Source organism: Bicyclus anynana, chromosome 12, assembly GCF_947172395.1.
Source record: "Bicyclus anynana chromosome 12, ilBicAnyn1.1, whole genome shotgun sequence".
Classification (NCBI taxonomy): Eukaryota; Metazoa; Arthropoda; class Insecta; order Lepidoptera; family Nymphalidae; genus Bicyclus; species Bicyclus anynana.
The window spans coordinates 11599883-11623798 of NC_069094.1; the positions used below are offsets into that span (position 1 = coordinate 11599883).

General features: G+C 38.6%; 1 protein-coding gene across 21 annotated transcripts in view; it reads left to right on the forward strand.

Moving 5' to 3' along the window:
• LOC112051673 (glutamate-gated chloride channel) overlaps window positions 1-23916 on the forward strand; it is a 99537-nt gene that overhangs the window by 65222 nt on the left and 10399 nt on the right. For 12 of the 21 annotated variants that reach the window (XR_008251342.1, XM_052884848.1, XM_052884851.1 and 9 more), the window contains exons 2-6: window positions 12909-13006; window positions 17071-17160; window positions 21987-22075; window positions 22272-22367; window positions 23395-23459. Coding sequence is in view for 20 of the 21 variants with exons in the window: in XM_052884848.1 (XP_052740808.1) it covers window positions 17081-17160; window positions 21987-22075; window positions 22272-22367; window positions 23395-23459 (330 nt within the window). In the remaining variant the exon portion in view is untranslated. The remainder of the gene's footprint in view (window positions 1-12908; window positions 13007-17070; window positions 17161-21986; window positions 22076-22271; window positions 22368-23394; window positions 23460-23916) is intronic. The other 9 variants (XM_024090421.2, XM_024090428.2, XM_024090431.2 and 6 more) reach the window with 1 other exon arrangement.

Consider the following 23916-nt stretch of genomic DNA (forward strand, 5'->3'; position numbering starts at 1 on the left):
TATATAGCCTATAGCGTTCCTCGACATATGGGCTATCTAACACTGAAATAATTTTTCAAATCGGACCAGTAGTCCCTGAGATTAGCGCTTTCAATCAAACAAACAAACTCTTCAGCTTTATAATATTAGTATAGATAGTATAGATTATGAGAAAAAACTCTTTCTAGTGTCCAAATTATATCACGTTTGAGTCCTCTTTCAATAAGTGACACGCTCGTGGGGCCGCGCTGTATTCTACTTTCCGGGATTTTTTTCTGAAGAATTTTGGGACTCATTTTAGTTTATGAATATTTTATCTTCTTTCAAAATGTATATACATTATTTATGTCTTCGATTAAAAAAACTACTATGCGCATTAAAATGTTACGGATACATATTTCTATACATTATTTTGAATCGAATGAGTCACTCATATCACTCATAATTGTCAAGTATTTTTTCATTTGCTTTTTGTCATAAATCGTTTCTATTATACTAGGCTTAAAAGAGTGAAAATGTGATGCCATGAAAACTCAACAAACTACGTCAACAAACCAAATAGCTCTCGGCTGAATAAACTCAAACAAGGGGAACAATAAATACCTAACCGAGTTTATCTCATCTCAACTTTGGGAACTGTTCTCACAGCAATTATACAAAATGTATTTGAATAAACGTGATTAGCATTTAAATCCATGATTTTGTTAGATTTATTTTCCAACTTTAATCTTTTGAATTTTCGTTTATTACCTACTATTCTATTCAGTGGCGTAGCGTGCCTTAAAGGGGCCTTGTATCAAAACTTGTTGGGAGAGGGGAGGGGGGATGTACAGTGCTCGCCACGGATCTTTATGTTTGTGAAGTTAGCTGCGGAATGAGTATGCGCATTCGTACAGATGCGAACACTTGCCGCCCGCGCCGTTTGTACCGTTTGATTCATTGCGCAGTCATTTGTTGCTAACTTCACAAACACAAAGATCCGTGGCGAGATTCACAATGGAAGGAAGGCTCACAAAATAAACAAAAATGCGTGCTTAAAATAAATATGACAGTGACTTAACCTATGTAGGATGTTTCGATCATTTGGAAGCAAGTTTAAGCCGAGAAAAAAAGAGATTGCTTTTTTTTTGCTTTCACATGTAACGAGTCCCTGTAGTCCGTGTCTCCCCCTCCCTTTATCATAGCGATACGGCGGTAGCTTCTACTCTTGCTAGGTAAGTAGGTATAACTCACAGAACGTACATAAAACGCTTAAGCTAAGTGTTCAATAATAGTTAGTACTCATAGTTGATGATACATACCAACATAAAAGATATTTTCTTAGTAATTGAAATATTATATGCGATATAAGAGATAGAAAAACAGATACCAAAACACTTTTGTATCGGTGGTTCTTAAAGTATACTTAGCGTTTTATAAACTACACGCGTGGGTGTCTTGGAACTGGAGATACTTGTATTGAAAGACTATAGGAAAAAGGAAACAAAATGTTTCTTCGAAAGAATCTCAATATGTGACATTGTATTGCATTGCGCAGTGGATATGACCTCTGCCTCCGATTCTGGAGGGTGTGGGTGCGGTCCGGGGCATGCACCTCCAACTTTTAGTTGTTTGCATTTTAACGCGTGTCTCAAACGGTGAAGGAAAAACATCGTGAGTAAACCTGCATACCAGAGAATTTTCTTAATTTTCTACGTGTGTGAAGTCTACCAATCCGCATTAGGCCAGCGTGGTAAACTATTGGCTTAACCCCTCTCATTCTAATAGGAGACTCGAGCTCAGCAGTGAGACTAAATGGATTGATAAAGATGATGATGATGAATTATGGAATTTAATAAAGAATCGTCTATTATCGGGAAGGTGTAAAGAACATTTTAATAGCAATAACATAGAATTTTTAAATGTAATCTGTGGTCGTAAAATCACTCCGAAGTTCGCACTGTCAAGTGCAAGTGTCAAACGTGCCAACTTAACGCGTAACGCGTTACGTTCCGATTATCCTCCCATATAGACGCTACAGACTACTTTAGTATTTTAGTCGAGTACGAATAATTTTTGGATTTACCGCCCAAAATTTGTTTGTACTCGACTAAAATACTAAAGTAGTGCGAACCAGGCCTTAAAGGCCATACAGACTGCTTTAGTATTTTTGTCGAGCAGAACAATTTTTGGGTGGTAAATCCAAAATTGTTCGTAGGTACTCGTCTAAAATACTAAAGTAGTCCGACCTAGGCCTTAAGAAGTTATCACTTCAAAATCCTGTTAAATTGTTCGCTGTTACGTTACTTGTTTCCTAAGCACGTTTGTTAATATTTTAAGTGCATCAGTCAAGGCGAAATCTGTACAAAGTTTGAAGAACACTTTCCAAATCCAATTAAAATACCCACTACAGTGTGTTCATGCGAGTTGCTCTTTAATTTCGCAGTGGAAGGAAGTAGATTCTCTTCAAGTACCTACTATAGTGATATTTGGCACAGTTTTCAATTTCATGCATCTCATAGTTGGCAAAGAGTCAGATAGCCAGGCCTCGATTTTTTCACGATGCAATTACAAAGTGACAATACGGATGACACGACCATTGAATTATTTCCATTAAGGCCACTTCCGCTGTGGCGTAAAAATAGGTTTAGACCCATTTAACGATATGATTTATTTACGTCTAAGAGCGCGACTTATATGCTCGTTATCATCCCATATTCGGCTCACTGAGCTCGAGTCTCCTCTCAGAATGAGAGGGATAAGGCCAATAGTCCACCATGCTGGCCCAATGCGGATTGGCAGACTTCACACACGCAGATAATTAAGAAAATTCTCTCTTTTGCAGGTTTCCTCACGATGTTTTAAATGACTTATATGCATTTACTCTATTACTAATATTGATTGCATGTATCTATTATACTTATATATGTTACGTATGCCTATAAAATCACCGCAGAAAGTGATCCGAATATAGCGACCCCACCGAGCGCAAACATGTACAATTTTGTGTTTGCTTACATTATATATTTATGTGTATATAGTTTTTACACTTCCTAAACACACAACTCGACATTGTAGACAATATTTAGGTATTATGGTCTGAATAACTTACGTTGTTTAATAAGCGACTAAATCGCGGAGAGACGAACGAACGGGCAGGCGAACGGACATGGCGATTTATGGGTTCCTTGTGGACTACGGAACCCTAAAAATGTGATGACGTGGAGCGAAATGTAGAAACTGTATTATCGACATGTTACATGCATGCTGTTTTTTGTAATTTACTTTACTTATAAGATATTTCGACTAAATGAATTTGTTATTTTATTTAGTCGAAATATAAAATTTTCATGAATGGATACATTTACATCACTTATTATTTAAAATTAGATGGTATTACACTCATGTAGATGTACCTACTCGTATAATATAATTGATATTGTGACACTTATACTTTGTGGCGTTTTCAATGCTTTTACTGTAAAAATAATATAAAACGTCTTCACTTTAAATCACAATAAAACTGCATTAAACACTCGAGTTGCATTGCGAACAAAAAATAATGTGTTTATTTTTAGAACAACGGATAAATTATATTTAATAATATTTATTTTTTTCTTTATAGAAGTTTTCATACTTTTTAATGGGTTAGAAAAATAAAATAAATATAAACTGTAATTAATGACCAAGCTAAGCAGCTTTTGACAATACATACCCATTTTAAAATAATTTCCATACTTTTACTTGGAATTCTACGGAAAGACCTTTTAAATTGACAGAGGACAAAAGAAACATCTATCTTATTATTCTTTACTAGCTGACGCCGCGCTGTTTCACCCGCGTGGTTCTCGTTCCCTTAGGAATACGACGATAATATATAGCCTACAGCCTTCCTCGATAAATGGTCTATCTACTGAAATAATTTTTCAAATCGGACCAGTGGTTCCTGAGATTAGCGCGTTCAAATAAACAAACAAACAAAATCTGCAGCTTTATAATATTAGTAGGTATAGATATATAAAACAAAGTACCCATTCCGTAGGCTGTCCGCCTATTTGAATAGGATTTTTTTGTATACTAAATTTGTCTTAGCTCTGAATTCGTCTGCAGATTCTGCTAGTATGAAACCGTTGTAAAAAAAATGCCGTTCGGTTTGGATTTTACCACATAAATATTGTGTGAAATAAGGCTGCATAATATGCAAGCCACTCACCATCCAATAAGTTCGCGTGCGTACAGCACTAACGGCAGGACATTCGTTAAAACTGATCGTGTGATAGACTTTTGGATGGTGAGTGTCTAGCCCGATATTCCCACGGAAGCAAGATCGACGCGAAAGAAACCAAGAGGCACAGCTAGTAGAACGGTACTTCTTTTAAAAGAATTAAGATGTTGAGTTAAAGATAATTTATATTCATGGAAAACATTAAATAAAACATGGAAATGTAAATGAACTATTTCCTTGGGAATATTTTCGGTGGCCGATTACTTCCTTTCCGCCTGTCGGAAATCATTAAGTTCATATTGTAACAACCCGCCATGGACGTCTTTATGTCATATTGTTTTGGTGAACCGTCAACATTCAAGATAAAGAAAATAATGATCGTTGTATTTTCATTTTATATATTATTAAGACATGATTTGACATGTAAACCTGCGGGCGAATTTACTAACTTTGACTTATGTTAGTTGACATATCTATACCAATATTATAAAGCTGGAGAGTTTGTTTGAACGCGCTAATCTCAGGAACTACTGGTCCGATTTCAAAAATTCTTTCAGTGTTAGATTGCCCATATTCTTATACAGCTAACTGGAACAGGGTCGTGGGACGTAAGAAGGGGAAAACTCCTTTGTCTAAAAAGAGTGCTACTGATGGTAGAGCGGATCAAGCCACCTCCAATAGTCGCAACCTAAAGGAGAAAAAACTACCAGTCGCACCTAAGACAGCAGCAGTAACTATTACATTGACAGATGACACAACCGTCAACTACGCCACTGCGATGGCAATAGCCAAACAGCGTATCAACCTAGCAGACTGCGGAATATTACAAGTCCGTCAAAAGAAGGCGATAACTGGAGGCCTAGTTTTAGAAGTTTCAGGCCCAGATAGTGCCAAAAACGCAGACGTCTTAGCAGAACGTCTACGTGAAGTTCTGAAAGATAAGGGAGTACATATCGCTCGCCCCGTTAAAACAGGAGAGATAAGAGTAATGGACCTAGACGAATCCATCACCAAGCAGGATATAGTCGCAGCAATTGTTGAGTCAGGAAAATGTTCTCAGGAGGATGTAAAGGTGGGAGAGATACGCCTTAACATGTCCCGAATGGGCACGGTCTGGGTTCGTTGTCCAATCACAGTGGTTCGTAAACTAGCTGAACAAAAGTACGTTACTGTTGGGTGGGTTAGAGCGAGAGTGCGAGTTTTGCCGAGTAGGCAATTACAGTGTTTCCGATGTCTAGAATTTGGCCACGTTCAGAAGCAGTGCCAAACCTCGGTGGATAGGAGCAGGTGCTGCTATAGTTGCGGGGTTACTGGGCACAAGGCCCGCGATTGCGAAGCGCGAGTGCCAAGATGCGCCATTTGTGCGGACTCTGGTCGACCAGCAGATCACAGGCTAGGGAGTAGCAGATGCGGGGGATTGCAAAACGTGAAAACCATAAACAAAGGTAGCAACGTCTCATCTGGACCGAGACAGACGGGTAATAAAACAGCACAGTCAGCTAATCAGCCGACAGAGAAGGCCAAAACAACGCAAAATTCAACCAGGTAAGGGTACTCCAAGGCAACCTGAATCACTGCATCGCAGCGCAAGATCTGCTACATCACTGCCTCGCGGAGTGGTCGGTTGCACTTGCAGTAGTAGCGGAACCTTATAAAGTACCTAACCATCATAGCTGGGCATTAACTCGTTAATCCGTTAATCGTTAATTAACGAAGTTAACATTTTGATTAACGGATTAACTTTTAAGTTAACTTTTAAAAATGTTAACGGACCCGTTAACTTCCGTTAGTATGCAGAAGTTCGTTAATCGTTAATCCAATGCCTACTATTTACCGCGCGACGCGATTAACAGCTGGTTTAGACAAGGAAGAAATGATGAAAGATTTTTTTTTCAAAGAAGTCAACATATATTTATGTTAAAATTATAGATAAAATCAACTAAAAACAAATTATGGCACTTTTCCCCAGTGCTCACCCTTATTTTTCCAATGTAGATATAAAAATGCAATATTAACCAGTCACACAATGATATAAAAATGCAATATTAACCAGTCATATTAACGGATTAACGATTAACGTTAACTTGCGTTAATTCTTCTGGAATGTAACGCTTTAACGTTTAACGAAGTTAACTTTTTTTGTAGCGGATTAACGATTAACGAAGTTAACTATTTGATTAACGGTGCCCAGCTATGCTAACCATCCCCGCTGGTTTGGTTCTGTGGACGATTCCGTTGCCATTTACTGGAGAGGAGTACAAGGAGATCCTCCTTGCTCAACATTGGAAAGAGGTTCAGGATATGTCGCAGTGGAATGGGGTCGTGTAGCAGTGATTGGCTGCTACATTTCTCCCAACTCTGGACTTGACGCCTATGAATCGTACTTAGACGAATTGGCAGCCTGTGTTCGCAGATGCTTACCTAGACCCGTAATCGTTCTGGGCGACTTTAACGCCCGTTCAAAGACATGGGGAGATAAAAAGGATGACCGCAGGGGAGATATTATTCAGGAATGGGCAGCCGAACTAGACCTTCTGTTGCTAAATCAAGGTTCTATTCCCACCTGCGTACGGTGGCAAGGAGAATCAATAGTAGATCTCACATGGGCAACTACAACTGCATCACACCTGATATCGAGATGGCGTGTCGCAGAAGAGGTGGTCACACTTTCGGATCACCGCTATATTATCTTCCAGGTGACACAGCAACTATCGCCATCATCAGATCGCTTAAATAGGAATCCCGCGAAACGCTGGTCAGTGAGGAGACTGGATCGCGACTTACTGGTTGCTGCTGCTAACGTCGTGGCATGGCCAGAGACACAAAATTATGCATCGAATCCAGAAGAAGAAGCTGTTTGGTTCCGATCAACCATGACATCGATTTGTGATACATCAATGCCACGAACAGGACCTAATAGAAGAAAAGCGGCGTACTGGTGGTCTGAAGATATTGCGCGTGTGCGTCTACAATGTCTTAGATCCAGACGCCAGTACACCAGGGCCAGGAGAAGACGGAGAGCTACTGCGGATGAAATAGCTAGGGCTTACGTCATATATCGACAGAACACAGTAGCGCTCCAGTTAGCAATAAAGAATGCCAAAGCGCAAAGCTGGAAAGAGCTCATGGCCGGACTCGATAAAGACCCATGGGGGCGCCCGTACAAAATCGTATTAGGAAAACTTAGGCCACGGGTCCCTCCTTTAACTGAAACTATGGACCCGGACTTGTTAGGCAGAGTAGTAGAGACACTCTTTCCTAGTGTTGACAACAACGTGTCCATGTGCACAGATTTAACTCAAGGCCATTCCAACATGTCTGATGAGCTAGAGGTCTCCGAGGAAGAATTGAAGGCTGCAGTTAAAAGACTTGCAAGCCGGAACACTGCTCCTGGACCCGACGGTATACCGGGTCGCGCATGGGTGTTTGCCCTAGAAGCATTAGGTTGTCGAATGAGGCTCCTTTTTAACAATTGCCTTCGCTCAAGCGTATTTCCAGCCTGTTGGAAGGAAGCAAGGTTGGTCCTACTGAAGAAAGAAGGTAGAGCACCAGATTCCCCAACAGCGTACCGACCTATATGCTTATTGGATGAAGCAGGTAAATTATTCGAGCGGATCATCTCCAGGCGCCTAAGCGATCATCTATCTCATGTGGGCCCCGACTTGTCTGAAAGCCAATTCGGTTTCCGGAAGGGCCGATCAACAATTGATGCGGTACTCCAAGTTCGCAGTATGTCGCTACGGGCTATCGCCCGTGGCAGAGTAGTATTAGCGGTAAGCTTGGACATTGTGAATGCCTTCAATTCCCTGCCTTGGAAAGCTATCAGAGATGGATTAGCTGAACACAATGTGCCTTCGTACCTGCGCGACATAATCGGGTCGTACCTGAGTGACAGGTCCATCCAATACCCCGGACGAGATGGTCTTACACATATAAGGGAGGTTAGTTGCGGAGTCCCACAGGGTTCGGTGTTAGGACCACTGTTGTGGAACTTGGCATACGACGCAGTTCTTCGTATTACCCTGCCTGCTGGAGTCCATTTAATCTGTTATGCGGACGACACTGTTGTGCTAACGGAAGGAACTACCTTTGAGGAAGTCTCAAAAATCGCAGAGATCGGAATTGAAATTGTCATAAATAAAATTAATGAGTTAGGGCTCAGGGTAGCGCCACAGAAAACCGAAGCAATGTGGTTTCATAAGCTTCCAAGGCGATTGGAGCCACCCTGTTCTACGATTCGAGTTGGCAGCGCCGACGTCCAAGTGGGTAAGCATCTCAAATACTTGGGTCTAATATTGGATGGACGTTGGGGATTTGAAGAACACTTCGATCGGCTGGTGCCCCGGATTCAAAAGGTTGTAGGTGCAATGCACGGTCTACTGCCTAATCTCGGTGGACCGCGGGAGGAGGTCCGACGCCTGTATGCGGGAGTTGTGAGATCAATAGCTCTGTATGGGGCACCAATATGGTCAAAGAGACTCTCTGGCGTCCAGCGCTTAAGAAAGAAGCTTAACAGCGTCCAGCGCAAAATCGCTATTAGGATCGCGCGAGGGTACCGCACGATATCCTTCGAAGCGTCTACCATTCTAGCTCGTTTACCTCCCTTTGACATAATCGCAGAAATTGATGCAAAAAAATATGACCAGATTCGCTCGGGGGAGCAAACAGAGACGCAAATATCTACGCAGCAGCTACAACAAGATGTTATTACTGCGTGGAAAATGCGTCTTGCACAAGAGAGAAACGCAAGACAGCGCGTTGTTGGGGCTGTTCTGCCATCATTCGAAGCCTGGCTAGAAAGAAAGAGTGGCAGTGTTAGCTTTCGCTTGACGCAAATACTCACCGGGCATGGCTGTTTCGGAGAGTACCTATATCGAATCGGCCGCGAAACGCTGCCCCGGTGCTACCACTGTGACGAGAGCCGGGACACGGCGCAACATACTCTAGAGTATTGTCCGGCTTGGAATCCGGAACGTCAAGTCCTGATGAGCTGCGTTGGAAGGGACCTCTCTCCGCCAGCTCTGATAGCGGCTATGCTGGTTTCTAAAGAGGCATGGAAGACAGTGGTTTCCTTCTGCGAAACTGTAATGCAGAAGAAGGAGGCTGCTGAACGGAGCCGAGAACGAGCTGATCCAGGTCGAAGACGGCAGCGGGGGACCGTCCCAGGACGGTCCGTCCAGTATTAGTACGAAGTCAGAGTCGCAAGCGGCCAGAGTGGGGGCTTTGGCTGCTCATAATCCGCGGACACTGGAAGATAGCAGCTTAGAGTGGCACAAGCTGCTATGTGTGGTATGACATCATAAAATATATATATACTCTTAGACGAGCACTAGAGGCGTAGTGCAACGGATGCACCGGCGAGTTCAAAAGAGATCCCGGAGCATCCCAATATGCACTGAGGGTGGCCACCGAGGGGGTTTTAGTGGTAAGTCCCACATAACCCGTCTTGTCCCCAATAAGTCGGGTATCTCACAAAGAGATTTCCCCCCCGAAAAAAAAAAAAAAAAAAAAAAAAAAAAAAAAAAAAAGATTGCCCATATTCTTACGGGAACGGGAATTACGCGAGTAAAACCGCGCGGCGTCAGCTAGTAATATTATATGTAAGAAATGTCCTCCAGTGCCTACTGACGACCCTTCATGGATATCATACAGTAGGTAGATGAAATTTTTCAGTTAATTTGATATTTATTGTCGACATGCTACAGCTGTTATAATAAAGACCAAATTAATGAATAGGCCATGAATGGTGCCAAAAGGTTGGTCCATACTTTTGTAACACCCCCTTATTTTACGCGACATGAAGTACCCTATAACCTTCTTGGTAGTATTTGCTCAAATTGGGCCTAGTTTCATTGGAATTCCTTTTGTAGTTTCAAAATGGTTCATTTTAAAACAATGTTTGTTTTTCACTTTTGTGGTTTTTTAACAGACTGGCTAGAGTGATAAATTCATAATGAAAAAAATTTACATCACAATTGTGATACAAAGCATTTGTCCAGTCCCTAAATTTGACACCAAAGGGACTAAAAAGGGATAAAAGAATGGACCAACAAATTTCTCGGCAACATGCAAAGTCGTAATCTGCATGCTTTTCTGAATCTAAAATTGTACTGTACTGTGTCAACATCAACCTAAGCCCGCCAAACTGCATTGATGCAGCGTGATGGGTTTAACTGTTTAAGCTCTACATCCCCTCTCCTATAAAGATGACCTCTCTCTCTCTCTCTCCTATGAAAGCATGACCTCGTAGTGGGCCATTCAAGTAGGCTAAGGATGATAAAACAATGTAAAGTGATAAACAGATTTTTGCTGCTTTCTGTGTTGTAAAGTAAAGTTTGATACTTCATAAAATTATGATCTACATAAGTGACTAATTAGTAATTTAACTTTAACCTAAACTTATAATATATTATTACTATACTATGATAATGTCAAATAACTTAATCTTGGTCTTTCACTGACTATTACGTCTTTAGGTCACTTTGTTGACGTGATCTTCCATATAGCACTTAACACTACACTATCTCTAGTAAAAACATACACAGATAGATAAAAAAGTATCTTTCACCCCTCCTCAGTAAAACTTAGTTACTCATAAAGGTGCTATCTAAAAAGGGTGGATGTATCCCAAACTTATTTATATTCTCGACGAGTCTTTTACACAAATGTTTACATTTACGTAACACTCGTATGTGAACATACAAGTAGGAATGAGTGTTATAATGTGCCGGAGGTGAGTAATGTAAGCGAATTCTGAAACCAATTTAATCTGGGACTCCACTCTGCGCCAGATAAAACAAGGGAATAGCGGTCGCCACAAACAAACGTTGTTTTTATTTAATAAAAGTGAACAAACCATGAATATTTTAGATTCCCCAGTGGTTTCTGGGTCCATCTCTTTAATGTGGCCCGAAGTAGGACGCATATCAGAGTTTTATTTTTCAAAAAACGTTTGAGAAGAGATTGCAGTTGAACTTTGAACCACTTGAACTCTATATGATATTATATACTTTAATTTTAAATGATGCTCGCTTATTTGCTTTGAAAATCTCTTTTTCTGTAATCCGGCGGGGTCAGATATTCGTTCGTTATCAACCCGTATTAGGCTCACTGCTGAGCTCAAGTCTCCTCTCAGAATGAGAGGGGTTAGGCCTTAGTCCACCACGTTGGCCCATTGCGGATTGGCAGACTTCACACTCGCAGAGAATTAAAAAAATTCTCTGGTATGGTTTCCTCATGATGTTTTCCTTCACCGTTATTATACCGATATTTAATTTCTTAAAATGCACTCAACTGAAAAACTGGAGGTGCATGTCCCGGACCGGGTTCGAACCCAAACCCACCGGAATCGGAGGCAGAAGTCATATCCACTGGGCTATCACGGCTCGGGGTCAGATATTATTCTGGGACAAAAGCGTTAGATTATATAGATTATATTATAGCACGGTATATTATATACCGTGGATTAAAAATTAGTTAAACCTCGGTTTAATCTATCTCCATTCCAAATGTCAGCTTAATCGGTTCAGTATTTGCGGTCAAAGGCGTAGCTACGCACTTAACCAGAAAATCACAATTAGATTGAAGTTGGAAAATTTCGAAAACGAAAAATAGCTGATTATTATTTTTAGTTGATAAACCCCAACCAGTTTCGATACTAGTGGGGCCCCATTTTTTAATTACACCAGAGCCCTTGGTTATCTAGAAACTCCCACTAGGCACACAGTATAAGCTTTTAATGTGCTGGGCTAAAAGAGGCGAAATTAACAATTTAGGTAGAAATCTTTCAAGGTATTTGCTTTATTTATTTTTAGCACTGCTCCAGATTATTTGTATAACTCCTAAAAAGTTTAAATGAAGCTGGAAAAATTACTCTAAAGTCTCTATAAATAAAAAAATATAAACACTTTCGGCGTGACTGCGGATTTATCTGGAAAAGTTGACGCAAACTCTGCGCTTCGTTATGAAAAACTTGGAAATCTGAAATGCTTCGACGAAAAATAGAGACGAGGCAGCTATTTGAAAGAAAATTGTGTTTTCATTCATTTTCTTGGCAAAGATACTTCTATTATTAAATATTTACTTATGTACCTACTTAGCCAATTTCTTTCAATGAGGTTTACTTTGCAAGCACTTTTGAAACGTCTAGTCAAAGTCAATTCATGATTAAAGTCGAAAACCTCGTAATGTTGAAGTTAAGGGTCAAACGCGCTTTGGTCCGAAAAGAGCCCATAACAAACTGAGCCAGGGTTTTTTGTTTATCACAATTTCACAATGTTACCTAGAACTAAATAGGTCCAGTCTAGTAAGTTTATATTTAAAGTATAAGAAGGCTCAGAGTCACACAGCGGGCGATGGAACGAGCTATGCTCGGAGTATCTCTGTGTGATCGAATCAGAAATTAGGAGATCCACAGAAGAACCAAAGCCACATAGCTCAATGATTCGCGAAGCTGAAGTGGCAATGGGGGGGAGCACATAGTTTGAAGAGCTGATGGGCGTTGGAGTCCCAAGGTGCTGGAATAGCGACCCCGCAATTAAAAAGCGCACGACCACCAGGTGGACTGACGACATCAAGCGAGTCGCAAGTATTTAAAGATGCAGGCGACTCAGGATCGTGTGTCAGGATGTTTGGAAGTCTCAAAAGGCTTATGTCCTGCAGTGGTCGTCCACCGGCTGATATGACGATGATGATGATGAATTAAAGTATTATCATTTAATTTCAGATAGCTACACTCCATGATGTTGTTGCGGAGGCCTAGAGCAGCTCGGGCTGGTTGAACGCGTCTCCACATGTCGACAACACTCTGCAGTCAGCAGAAAGGTACTCTACTTCATTATTATCAGCTTATATTAACGGCCCAGTTATCCATAAAGAAGAGATAATGTCTAAACGTTAAAATAAGCCGTGATAGCCCAGTGGATATGACTTCTGCCTCCGAGTCACAAGGGTGCGAGTACAACCGGTCCGGGGCATGCGCCTCCAACTTTTCAGTTGTGTGCATTTTAAGAAATTAAATATCACGTGTCTCAAACGGTGAAGGAATAAGTGAGAAATAGTGAGGAAACCTATATACCAGAAAATTTTCTTAATTCTCTGCGTGTGTGAAGTTTGCCTCAGCGTGTGAATGGTCCCCTGGGGGTGCCCCTGCAACGTCTATGAATTCCACTGCAAGTTAAAAATATAGTGCTGTATAATATGTACAGTCCAGGATCCAGGATCATTTTTACAATTGATTACTAAGTAGTTAATTTTCCGTGAGTTTTTTATACAACTTTGAAGAAATGGAGTTCATCAAAAATGGTTAGTAGCCAGCTGTTTTTTTTTTATTGTTGCTTAATTAATAGTTATACAACTTAACAGCCACATTGTTTGCATGGTAAATATAGAGTCCAATCAAAAGTAAGACAAAAGGATTCAAATTTTTGAAGATTTTTCCCACACAAGTTAAATAAAGTTTGTAAAAAAGAAAAAAACATTTACGTTAACCCTTACAATCCTAAATAAAATCCCCGGTTTAGACGTGGTTCCCAAAAGGATTTAAAGGTATCAACATATTGCGGAATACGCGGAAACTGTGAAAGCTCGCCTTCCCTCGGGTTCTCTTTTGTTTACGTGAAAAACTCTGAAAACGTGTAAATTCAACCGCCAGTGTACTACTTCAATTTGTTGGAACATTACGTGACTCACGTAACGGCTTATTGAATAAACATTTACTTAATTAGATTAATGGTTTGAACGACAACCTTTAACAGGCCAGTAATCTTGAGAGAAACTAGCATTCAACCACGCTTTATCCAACTAAGTAAGGTTATTCAAATTCGTTCGTTCAGTCAGGTTCGTGCAAACATTTTTAGAGTTCCGAACCTCGGAAGAAAAACCTACTCCTTAAAGGATCACTTTGTTTGTCTGAGTCTTTTTCGCATCTCAAAGCAAGGTGTTCCCGAATGCGCCATTATTTTCCTTTTTAACCCATTTCAAAAAAAGGAGGAGGGTCTCAATTCGTATGTTTTTTATGTGTGTTACCTCACACCTTCGTAATTTTGAACCAATATTGAAATTTTTTTTTGTTTGAAAGAGATTAGTCGTGCTATTTCATTTTCATGATAATCGGATTAGTGATTTTTTGTTAAAATTAAAATAACTGAAATAATCTTAAAAGTCGGATCCATTTTTAACCGACTTCAAAAAGGAGGAGGGTTTTTTTTATATTAAAAAGATTATTTTATTATTTAATCATCTTTGTTACTACATTTTATATCTATTGTGATAATAATGACTAGCTGACGCCCCGCGGTTTCATCCGCGTAGTTCCCGTTCCCGTGAAAATACGGGGATAAAATGTATGACACTCACAAATAGCATGACTTTGTAGTGGTAAAAGAATTTTCAAAGTCGGTTCATTACATCCACAGATTACCCCCTACCTTACCTCTTTCTAATACAGTAAAAGCTCATTATTTGCGGGGGATACGTTCTCTAAATGTGTCGCGAATACAGAAACCGTGAATATGAAATGGTATTTTATATGGGATTATAAGGGATACGTTCTTGGGTGACAAAATAAAAACCAAATATATAAAGAAAACCAATTAATTGAAGTTATTGATTAACTATTATCTTTAGTCAAACAATGGTTTGAAAAATTTTTCTTGTTGATATTTTTTAAAAGCTTATTATTCAGAGTGATTTTAAGCAGTGGCATTCTTAAACCATCCATTCGCAATTTCGGCAATAGGTATTTGCAAGTTAAAGTTTAAATGTGCAGATTTTACGTCAGTTTCGTCAATCAGATACGCGAATAACGAAATATTTAGCCGCGAATTGGGACGCAATTTTTTAATCCGCGAATAGTGAAAACGTGAATAAAGGAAGCGTGAATAAGGACCTTTTACTGTACTTATATTAGATTGTCATGAATTTTGCACACGAACTAAACTACTTAATACTTTTTCATTACAAATTATAGTGAGATCCAGTCTAGTACGTACATTGCAAGGCCGCCTCATAACGTGATTTTTTCTGACAGCCTAGTATTAAATACATGACCTACATTTGCCTACATTGGACATGAAAAGGTATGACGTCAATCGAATTATTCAGACATAAATGATTGCTCTGATAAAAAAATGTATGGAATGGATTTATTATGTACTGGGCATTGCTGTAATTTTATGCTTAGTGAATTATCGTGGTTCTGCTCGGACCAACTTGAAAAGCACTATGTGTAGTCTAAACATACGAGTAAAAGGGAACGGAAATGACCAAATATGGAAAACCGGTTGACGTACAAAGATAACATTTGTAATAGACGTTCGCTAATGGCAAACATCCACAGATTCGCATCGTTCTATAATATTCTTTATATAGAAAGTCATACAAGTGCGTCCACTGATCCGCATCGTACAGATCACAACGAACGAATTTTATATAGATTACGAGTACGATACAGATAAGTGGACGCTTACTTTTAGGCGGTTTGATTTTTAATTTTTAAAGAGCGGACAAAGTCGTTCTCATTCGCTAATTATTTGTGTCTGGTGCCTCTTTGCTTACTTTGCTTGTATGGTGTCTATCAAGTGAAAGACGTGTACCTATAGTCTTGAAAATTAAACAATTAAAAAAAAAAATAATTTAATTTACCTATTAATAAAAAGAACGAGATCCTGTGATAGCAAAACCTAGTACTTATTTTATAAAAGCTGGAAGTCTGTAAGTCCATGCTCCTACATTTTGTTGTCCATACTCCTACAGTTAGCACTGTGTCGTCTTTGGAGCATTCAAGGGTTATTCGTCTTGGCAAACACTACGGTGCCACAAACGTCAGAGTATTTAAATAAAAGCCTTATTTATTGCTATTACATAAAATCTTTGAGACATTAAAACTACTTAAATACTAAATATTGGTAAATTGGTCAAGTTGTCAATCGGTAAAGTGCCCAATATGACATATACGTTGTATGGCAATCATCATCATAATCAACCCATATTCGGCTTACTGCTGAGCTCGAGTCTCGTCTCAGAATGAGAGGGGTTAGGCCATTAGTCCACCACGCTGGCCCAATGCGGATAGGCAGACTTCACACACGGTGAGAATTGTGAAAATTCTCTGTTACGCAGGTTTCCTCACGGTGTTTTTCCTTCACCGTTTGAGACACGTGATGTTTAGTTTCTTAAAATGCACACAACTGAAAAGTTGGAGGCGCATGCCCCGGACCGAATTCGAACCCACATCCTCCGGAATCGGACGCATAAGTCATATCCACTGGGCTATCACGGCTTCTATAGCAATACTTTGACCTAACTATAGGCCAGCAGCAGGGAGGCGTCGACTAATCGCTTTACCCACGGTCCTAAGTTTGGACCTCAAACGTAATTATTTTATTTGCGCCGTTTGTGGGTGTCTGCTGATGCAGCAGCAGTGCACGCTCAGCCCAACGTTCTAGGAAGGTGTGAATGCGCAAGGGTGTCCACGCAAAAACTTGTTATTTTTAATAATAAGCCTACTAATATTATGTACGCGAAAGTTTGTATGGATGTTTGGATGTATGTTTGGATGTTTGTTACTCTATAACGCCACTACTACTGAAGCGATTTAGCTGAAATTTGGAATGGAAATAGATTTTACTCTGGATTAACACATAGGCTACTTTTTGTACCAAAAAAATCCATGGATTCCGAGATTTGCGAAAACTGATGATTTTGATGATATTTAGCTGAAATTTGGTATCAAGATATATTAAAGTCTGGATTAACACATAGACTACTTTTTATCCCGGAAAAATCCATGGTTTCCGAGGGATTTGTGAAAAACTAAATTCCACCCGGACGAAGTCGCAGGCGTCCGCTAGTAATTTAATAATTTCTGTATATTGTTTGTTTTGCAGATGTCCTAATATGGGTTGGTCATGCGTGGTGGCACGCGCCGTGGCTGTCCTCCTCATGCTCAGCAGAGTATCTGCGCTTACGTCCGACATGTGAGTACAGACCTTTATACTTTACTAGCTGACGCCCCGCAGTTTTACCCACGTAGTTCCCGTTCTCGTGAGAATACGGGGATAAAATTAACCAGTAACGAGGCGATTCAAAATCGGTTTATTAGATCCAGAGGTTACCCCCTACAACACCACAAACTTTACCTCTTTAAAATATTAGTATAGATCCTAGCCAAGTGGATCGTCGATTCTCTTTCTACGATCGCTAACGCTTCGAAAACTAGAAAAATGTATGGAAATGACAGATCTTGATCACGTGACCTGTCGATAGCAAATGTCATTCACATACATCTCATCATCATCATCATCATCGTAGACATCACGCAGGCCGAAGGAATCTAAGGCTATCAATGATATTTCGATCGACGAATGTGCAGAGCTGTGCACGTGTTAGGGTTGCCAAATATCCGGATAATCCAATACTGTCCCGGAAATTAGCGTCTTGGCTCGTGTCCAGGATATTGTCCCGAATCCCGAACACCTGCTAGCTTCTTTCATACATAATGTATACTAAAGATACCAATACGATACAAACAGAACGAGTTATAAAAGCTAAGTACCTACTACAGTTTTATCTAAAATTAAGCTAAGCTACGAATAGTAAGAATTTATTTGAAAAAAGTTCAACAACAAAAATCATTATTAAGGCTGTAGTGAAAATCTTGAAAAGTCCCTTTTATTTTCATTTTATATTTATGACTACGTCACGACAACCTTATCCCGATAGCCATTTTAAAAAAAAATACCGATATGCCTGATGCACCTCCAAATAATTAAAAGGTATTTACGGATACGATCGGATCTAAGTCCGGTCACTTAACTGCAAAACTTTAGGATTTATTAGGGTCTTGAATCGTCCCAATAATGATAACTCTATGAAAATATAAAGAAATAAAATTTTACATAGGATACATAGAAGAAAGAGAAAATAACAATAATTAAAATTAGTTACAACTAGCATGATGTTATCCCTAAAAGGTATCTCCATTTTTCTGAAAATGAAAAAAGAATGAAAATCTGACAACCCTATATCCCTATATATAATATCCCTACTATCTAACCTAATTTTGGATTTCCCTACAAATCGCATGTGTGTCCATGCAATTCGTAGGGATTTCCAAACTCCATTGTGATCTTGATTGTTCTGTGCAAGAGAGACTTTGAAACTCGTTAGACATAGTCCATCATGTAGGTCAGGGGTTGCCCGGTTGAACGCGGCTATTAGTCGAATCGATCGTTGCAAGGAAAAGCAAATACATGTCTAAACTTTTATGTATAAGAAAATACGTACCACAGACCGTGCAATGTAATTCTACAAACTTTAAATCATTAATGCAGATAACAATACAATATACCTAGATTATAGTTACCCACAGAATAAAGAATGATCCAGAATGAGTCTTAACAAGCAGCGTGGTGAAGCCGATGAAACCCATAGAAAACACAAACGTCACGCGCATTTACTTCTTGACATCCGTATTTACAAACTTTTTTCATAATTTGTATTTCAAAATTATGAAACTAACAACAATTACGTAACTTAATTCAATAAATAATCAAGAAATACCAATAAAAAAAATACTCTATCTTTTTTATTTAGTTTTTGTAAACGTTTTTTAAAATATTGAAAAACATAAGACGCCATTTTTCTTGAATAATATTGAAAATTACTGATGAGACGCTTCGTGTCGTACTAAATCTATTAGTTTTTGAATTTTGTGTTTGAAACGGCTACGACACCGTCGTGTTCCGTCTGCCTATTATTCTTTAATCTGTGGTACCTAGTTAGTGAAAAGTAAATTTTGGTCTTGATTTTCTTCTGATCTGGATACTGTCACCTCAACAAAGCATATTGCATAACTGTAAAACTGTAATTGACAGCCCTTTAAAGTTTCAAAATATTGGGACATAACTACGCCCAACATGTATAGACTTTGATCAACTGTGATTTAGATACTGTCAGCTGTATAATATCCAGAGCCTTATAAATATTATCGGCTTCTCTTTCAGGATTTAAAAAAGATACTTTATTTTATTTATTTTATTCTTCCGTGGTTATACCTAAATAATATTTACGTGATGAATTACATAAAAATATTTGAAATAACATCATAAAATACAGCAAACCCATTAGACACGACAAGCCTTGATTCGAGGTCATCTATAAACTAGCAAATCCCCCATCCCTTAGTGCCTTACAAGCTCTAAAAAGGATTGCAGTTTATTAATAAGTATAATATTAATAAACTACTTCTTGTAGAGCTGCCCTACAAAATTTGACCTGCTTTAACCAACCTATTTCATATTCATTTAAAAATGTAAACTCCATCTTCTATACTTAAATATTATGTTTAATGAAAGGTTGATTGTTTATTTATTTGATTTGAATAAACTCTGAAACTATGAGACTGATTTGTCATTTACCGATTAATAACGATCTTTTACCATCCTATATTATCCATGAAAAACATAGTCTATATTTAATCCTCATTCTCCTAAGCGGACGGGAACTACGTAGGTAAAATCGCGGGAGGTCCATTAGTATTTTAATTTTAAAAATATTGTTCCCCCACCTAACTAATCCAATACCCTATTCCGTTTTAAGAGGATTACAGTTCACAGTTAAAGATCTGAGCCTGGCTTACATAAAATGTAATAGGTATAAGTTTTTCTTTTAACAAATTCCACCCAGAAGATAAGAAGTCAACGTTGTTTATACACTTCTGTCTGTCGAAAGTTCGAAACTTATAAAGTCGTGCATTTGATATCTCTCCGGTTACATCAGTGTTTAACTTATCGAACCGCGCCGATCTTGCAAAGTGTAGGCAAAAAGGCCAAAACGAACCCATACTTAAATCCGGGAAACCCTCTGATTGGCATCATTGTGATGTCAATCGGTCGGGTGAAATAGAACTGGTTGATGACTTCTTGTATTCGGTCTCCTCTTTTGTTGTACTAAGTAAGTACTTAAGAGTTCTCGTCGTCATGTCAAGATTTTTAATGAAAGGCTCGTCATTCACTTCACACGCATACTCGTCGAAAGGATCATCATATACGTTAATTTAGTCATTCCATGATCCATCGAATGGATTCTACGTTGCCCTGGAATTATACCCTCGCTGAGAGACGTGTCCGAAGAATTTCAATATACGTCAATACGTTTGTGTACTGCGGTCAAAAGTCGTTGCTTGATATCGATTTCTTGTGACATGGAGACGTTTGAATGCAGACGCGGTTAATTTACAACTGTAGAGAGAAAATTATTGTAACTTACAATAAAATGACTATAATAATGAGATTCTAATCTGCTTATAAAATAAGCCTGTAATTGTAAACGAATGCATCATTGAGAATTCAATTAACTGTACTAATCAGAGCCTATCTGCGATTGGCAGAGCATTACAAATAACTAATTGGATATGGTATTGGATACGTGTATAAGTAGGTACAGACAAACTTTTTGTGATTTAGGCTAGACATACAAGTGTCAGAAGCAAAATCAAAGGGAAATTTTAAAAGCTTCAATCATGATCGAACTTCACAAAAAACTTCATGAAAAATCATCACATATACAGATTCCAGCTTAACAGCTGACATAAATTTGGTATCAATTATGTTGCTACTTTAATATGTTACAATAGGCCCAAAATCTACGTGTCTTAATAATAAAATGAAGTGTATTGTCCAATGATTGGCATCTTTTAGATAATCCTCGAAGTAGTGTGAAATTGTACCTGTAATTTCTAACAAGCATGCCGTATAAAATTGTAGTAGGGAGCTATTTTTAAATCGTGCCGGACAATATTTGCAGGGTACACTAGCCCATAAATGAAAAGCTTGGCAGGTCGGCGGGCGGCGAAGCGGATGTAACATGGTAAACATCTGTTCAAGTGTGAAGTGCCGCGTCCCATTTATAGACTTTAAATGTATGGAGCGATAACATACGTGGAAAATATGAACAGAGTTTTTTGTCATCATTATCAGCCTATTTTTAATGGCCTACTAAGGCCAGGCCTGACTTCTTATAAGAAAGAGGATAAAGAGCTTAGACTACGCTGCTTGAATTAGTGGGTGATGATGTTTTATTTTATAACGATCACTATCAGATTGCGGACTTAGATAGCATCTGAGAGCGATAGTTGTCGGGATAATAGCCGGGACCTATTCTGGAGGTGGGAAAGACTGTCACTAGGGGTGTGACAGCAATTTGGAAAAGTCCCAGGGCTGAGAATTTTGTTGAGAATTTCTTGGAAGAAAGAAAAATTCTATCTTCTATAGATTTGTAAAGTCTTAGATGCAGAAAATTCGTCATCATCATCATTATCGTATCAGCTGATGGATAATGCAGCCGCAGTCCACTGCAGGACATGGGCCTTTTGTTGGGACTAACTCCAAACATCACGATCCTGAGCCAGCTGCATCCAGCGAATCGCTTGATGTCATCAGTCCACCTGGTGGGGGTCGACCAACACTGCGCTTTGTAGTGCAGGATCACCATTCCAGCACCTTTGGACCCCAACATCCATCGGCTCTTCGAACTACTCGCATTTGCCCTGCCCATTGCCACTTCAGCTTCGCAACTCGTTGAGCTACTCGTAGGTCGGTGATATTCGTAAATTCGTAAAGGTGAATATTTTTTCTGTTCTAAGATAAAGCTTCTTTCGGCAACAAATATGTGAAAATAATTGTAATTATGAAGCTTTCCATACAGCAGCTATCAAGAATGCGAATGGCGTATAAACCCAAACGATTTGGACAAATGCCGTATATTCTTCAAATCAAATTCACATAGAAACTTTTCATTTCAGCTTTGCAGCGGGCAAGTCGGACAAAGAGATTTTGGACAATCTTCTGAAAAACTCCCGCTATGACAAAAGACTGCTTCCACCAGTAGATGGTAAGCAAAATTTACTATACTTAAATTACAAACTGACTTCCCTAAAGAATCTCGCAAAGTCATGGTTGTTTAATAAAATATAGTACTTTTAATTTACGAGCAGCTATAATGTTAACAGAATTTTGCTGTGCATATCAATATCCTTAAGATCGAAACGCAAAATCACAACAAGGTGCAAAGCTATATTAAATTGCAGATCCTGAATTTTGTTGTGGTCTCACTTCGCCGAACGACACTGACAATCAAAATAATATTGGGCTACCCTCGCTTCGGCCTCGATCGCACAATCGTGGTTCGTTGTGTCCTATGTTTTTGAAAAGAGAAACCCTTTATATTATCTAACCCGATCATAACTTTTATTTGTTATCACTGCATCTTCCTCCGCACTGAATAATTATTATTATTAGTTTTTATTTGGATAAAAATTAAGCTTTGACTCACCTTGATCATTCTGTTTCTTCTTTGCAAGTAAAGATACTATTTGTTAAAGAAAAACGAATATCAATCAAGGTTGACCAAGGTGTATTGTTTTTTACTTTCAAATAATTATTTATTGAAGGTAGAACTGAATGCGTTTGTAGAAAATTGCTTTTGGAACACGTCGTATACAGAAATTAATCACTTGCACAGACAGCGTTGTTTTCTATCAATTCTTTGTTATAGACCACTCGTGTATGCACCAGCATTTATACATATAATAAAAGCCTCGAACCTTATTTAAAAAACGGAAACGTGTTGAATTTTTTTTAATTAATTGAAATGTTTTATTATAGCACACAATAATAGTATTTGAAATACGTAATTTGTATTTTAGACTAACGAAAGTATTTTTAAATTGTATTGAATACCCAACAGATTCCTTACTCGTTCGATATAATACCATTAAATTTTCTCTTTTCACAAACATATAACACAAATGACAAATTACGTGTGCAAAACTGTAAACTTATATATCCGTAATAAAATTCCTTTTATCCTTAACAACTAAACACTGATGTTACCTGAACAATGAAATTATCCTTTTTCTTAAATAAAATTGTCTACAATAGCGAAATATACTAAACCTTAAAACCAAGCACTTTGTTGTTGTTCTATAGTATCTGAGCATGTGGTTTGTTGTGTAAAATCGATGTCTGCTTTATTTGTAAAGAACATTTATCTATTTATACCTATCTGGTTGCTAATCGTGTACTATTATACTATGTAAGAAAGGCTACGCTCCTTCATTACTTTGCTTTTCTCTTTTAACAATATTAAACTCATTTATTTCTACAGAGAAAAGCTGAAATTCGTCACAAAATGTGCATATTGCTTTCCAGGTGTCCTCACCGTAAATGTTAGCGTGCTACTTCTTAGTTTAGCATCTCCAGATGAATCTAGTCTTGTAAGTCATTTTCTTTCTAAATTATATATACTTATTAATATACCTACCTACTTCTACTTTGCTTTTAGACTATCTGTTTTCTACATTTATTAGGTGTAAGGGAATTTTCTGTCGTTTTTCTTCATGGCATTACATTTGATGGCCTTTTTGATCTGCAGGCTTATTCACTATCTTTGACTTAGGCTAGTGTACATATACACAATTGAGATTCTATGTAAAAATGTCATCCGGTGCTTACTGGTGGATAGCAGACAGTAGGTAAATGACATTTTGTCAACCAGAAAGACCAAAATAATGAATAGGCCAGCTGGGCTCATGTTTAAAAATTGACCAAAAATGAAGTATCGCATATCATCATTTGGCATGATCGATGTTTGTCCCGATTTCAATTGGAGTTGGTGCGCGAATTGAAAAACAACAGAACTTTTCCTAGCTATTAATATGAAAACGTTTGCCT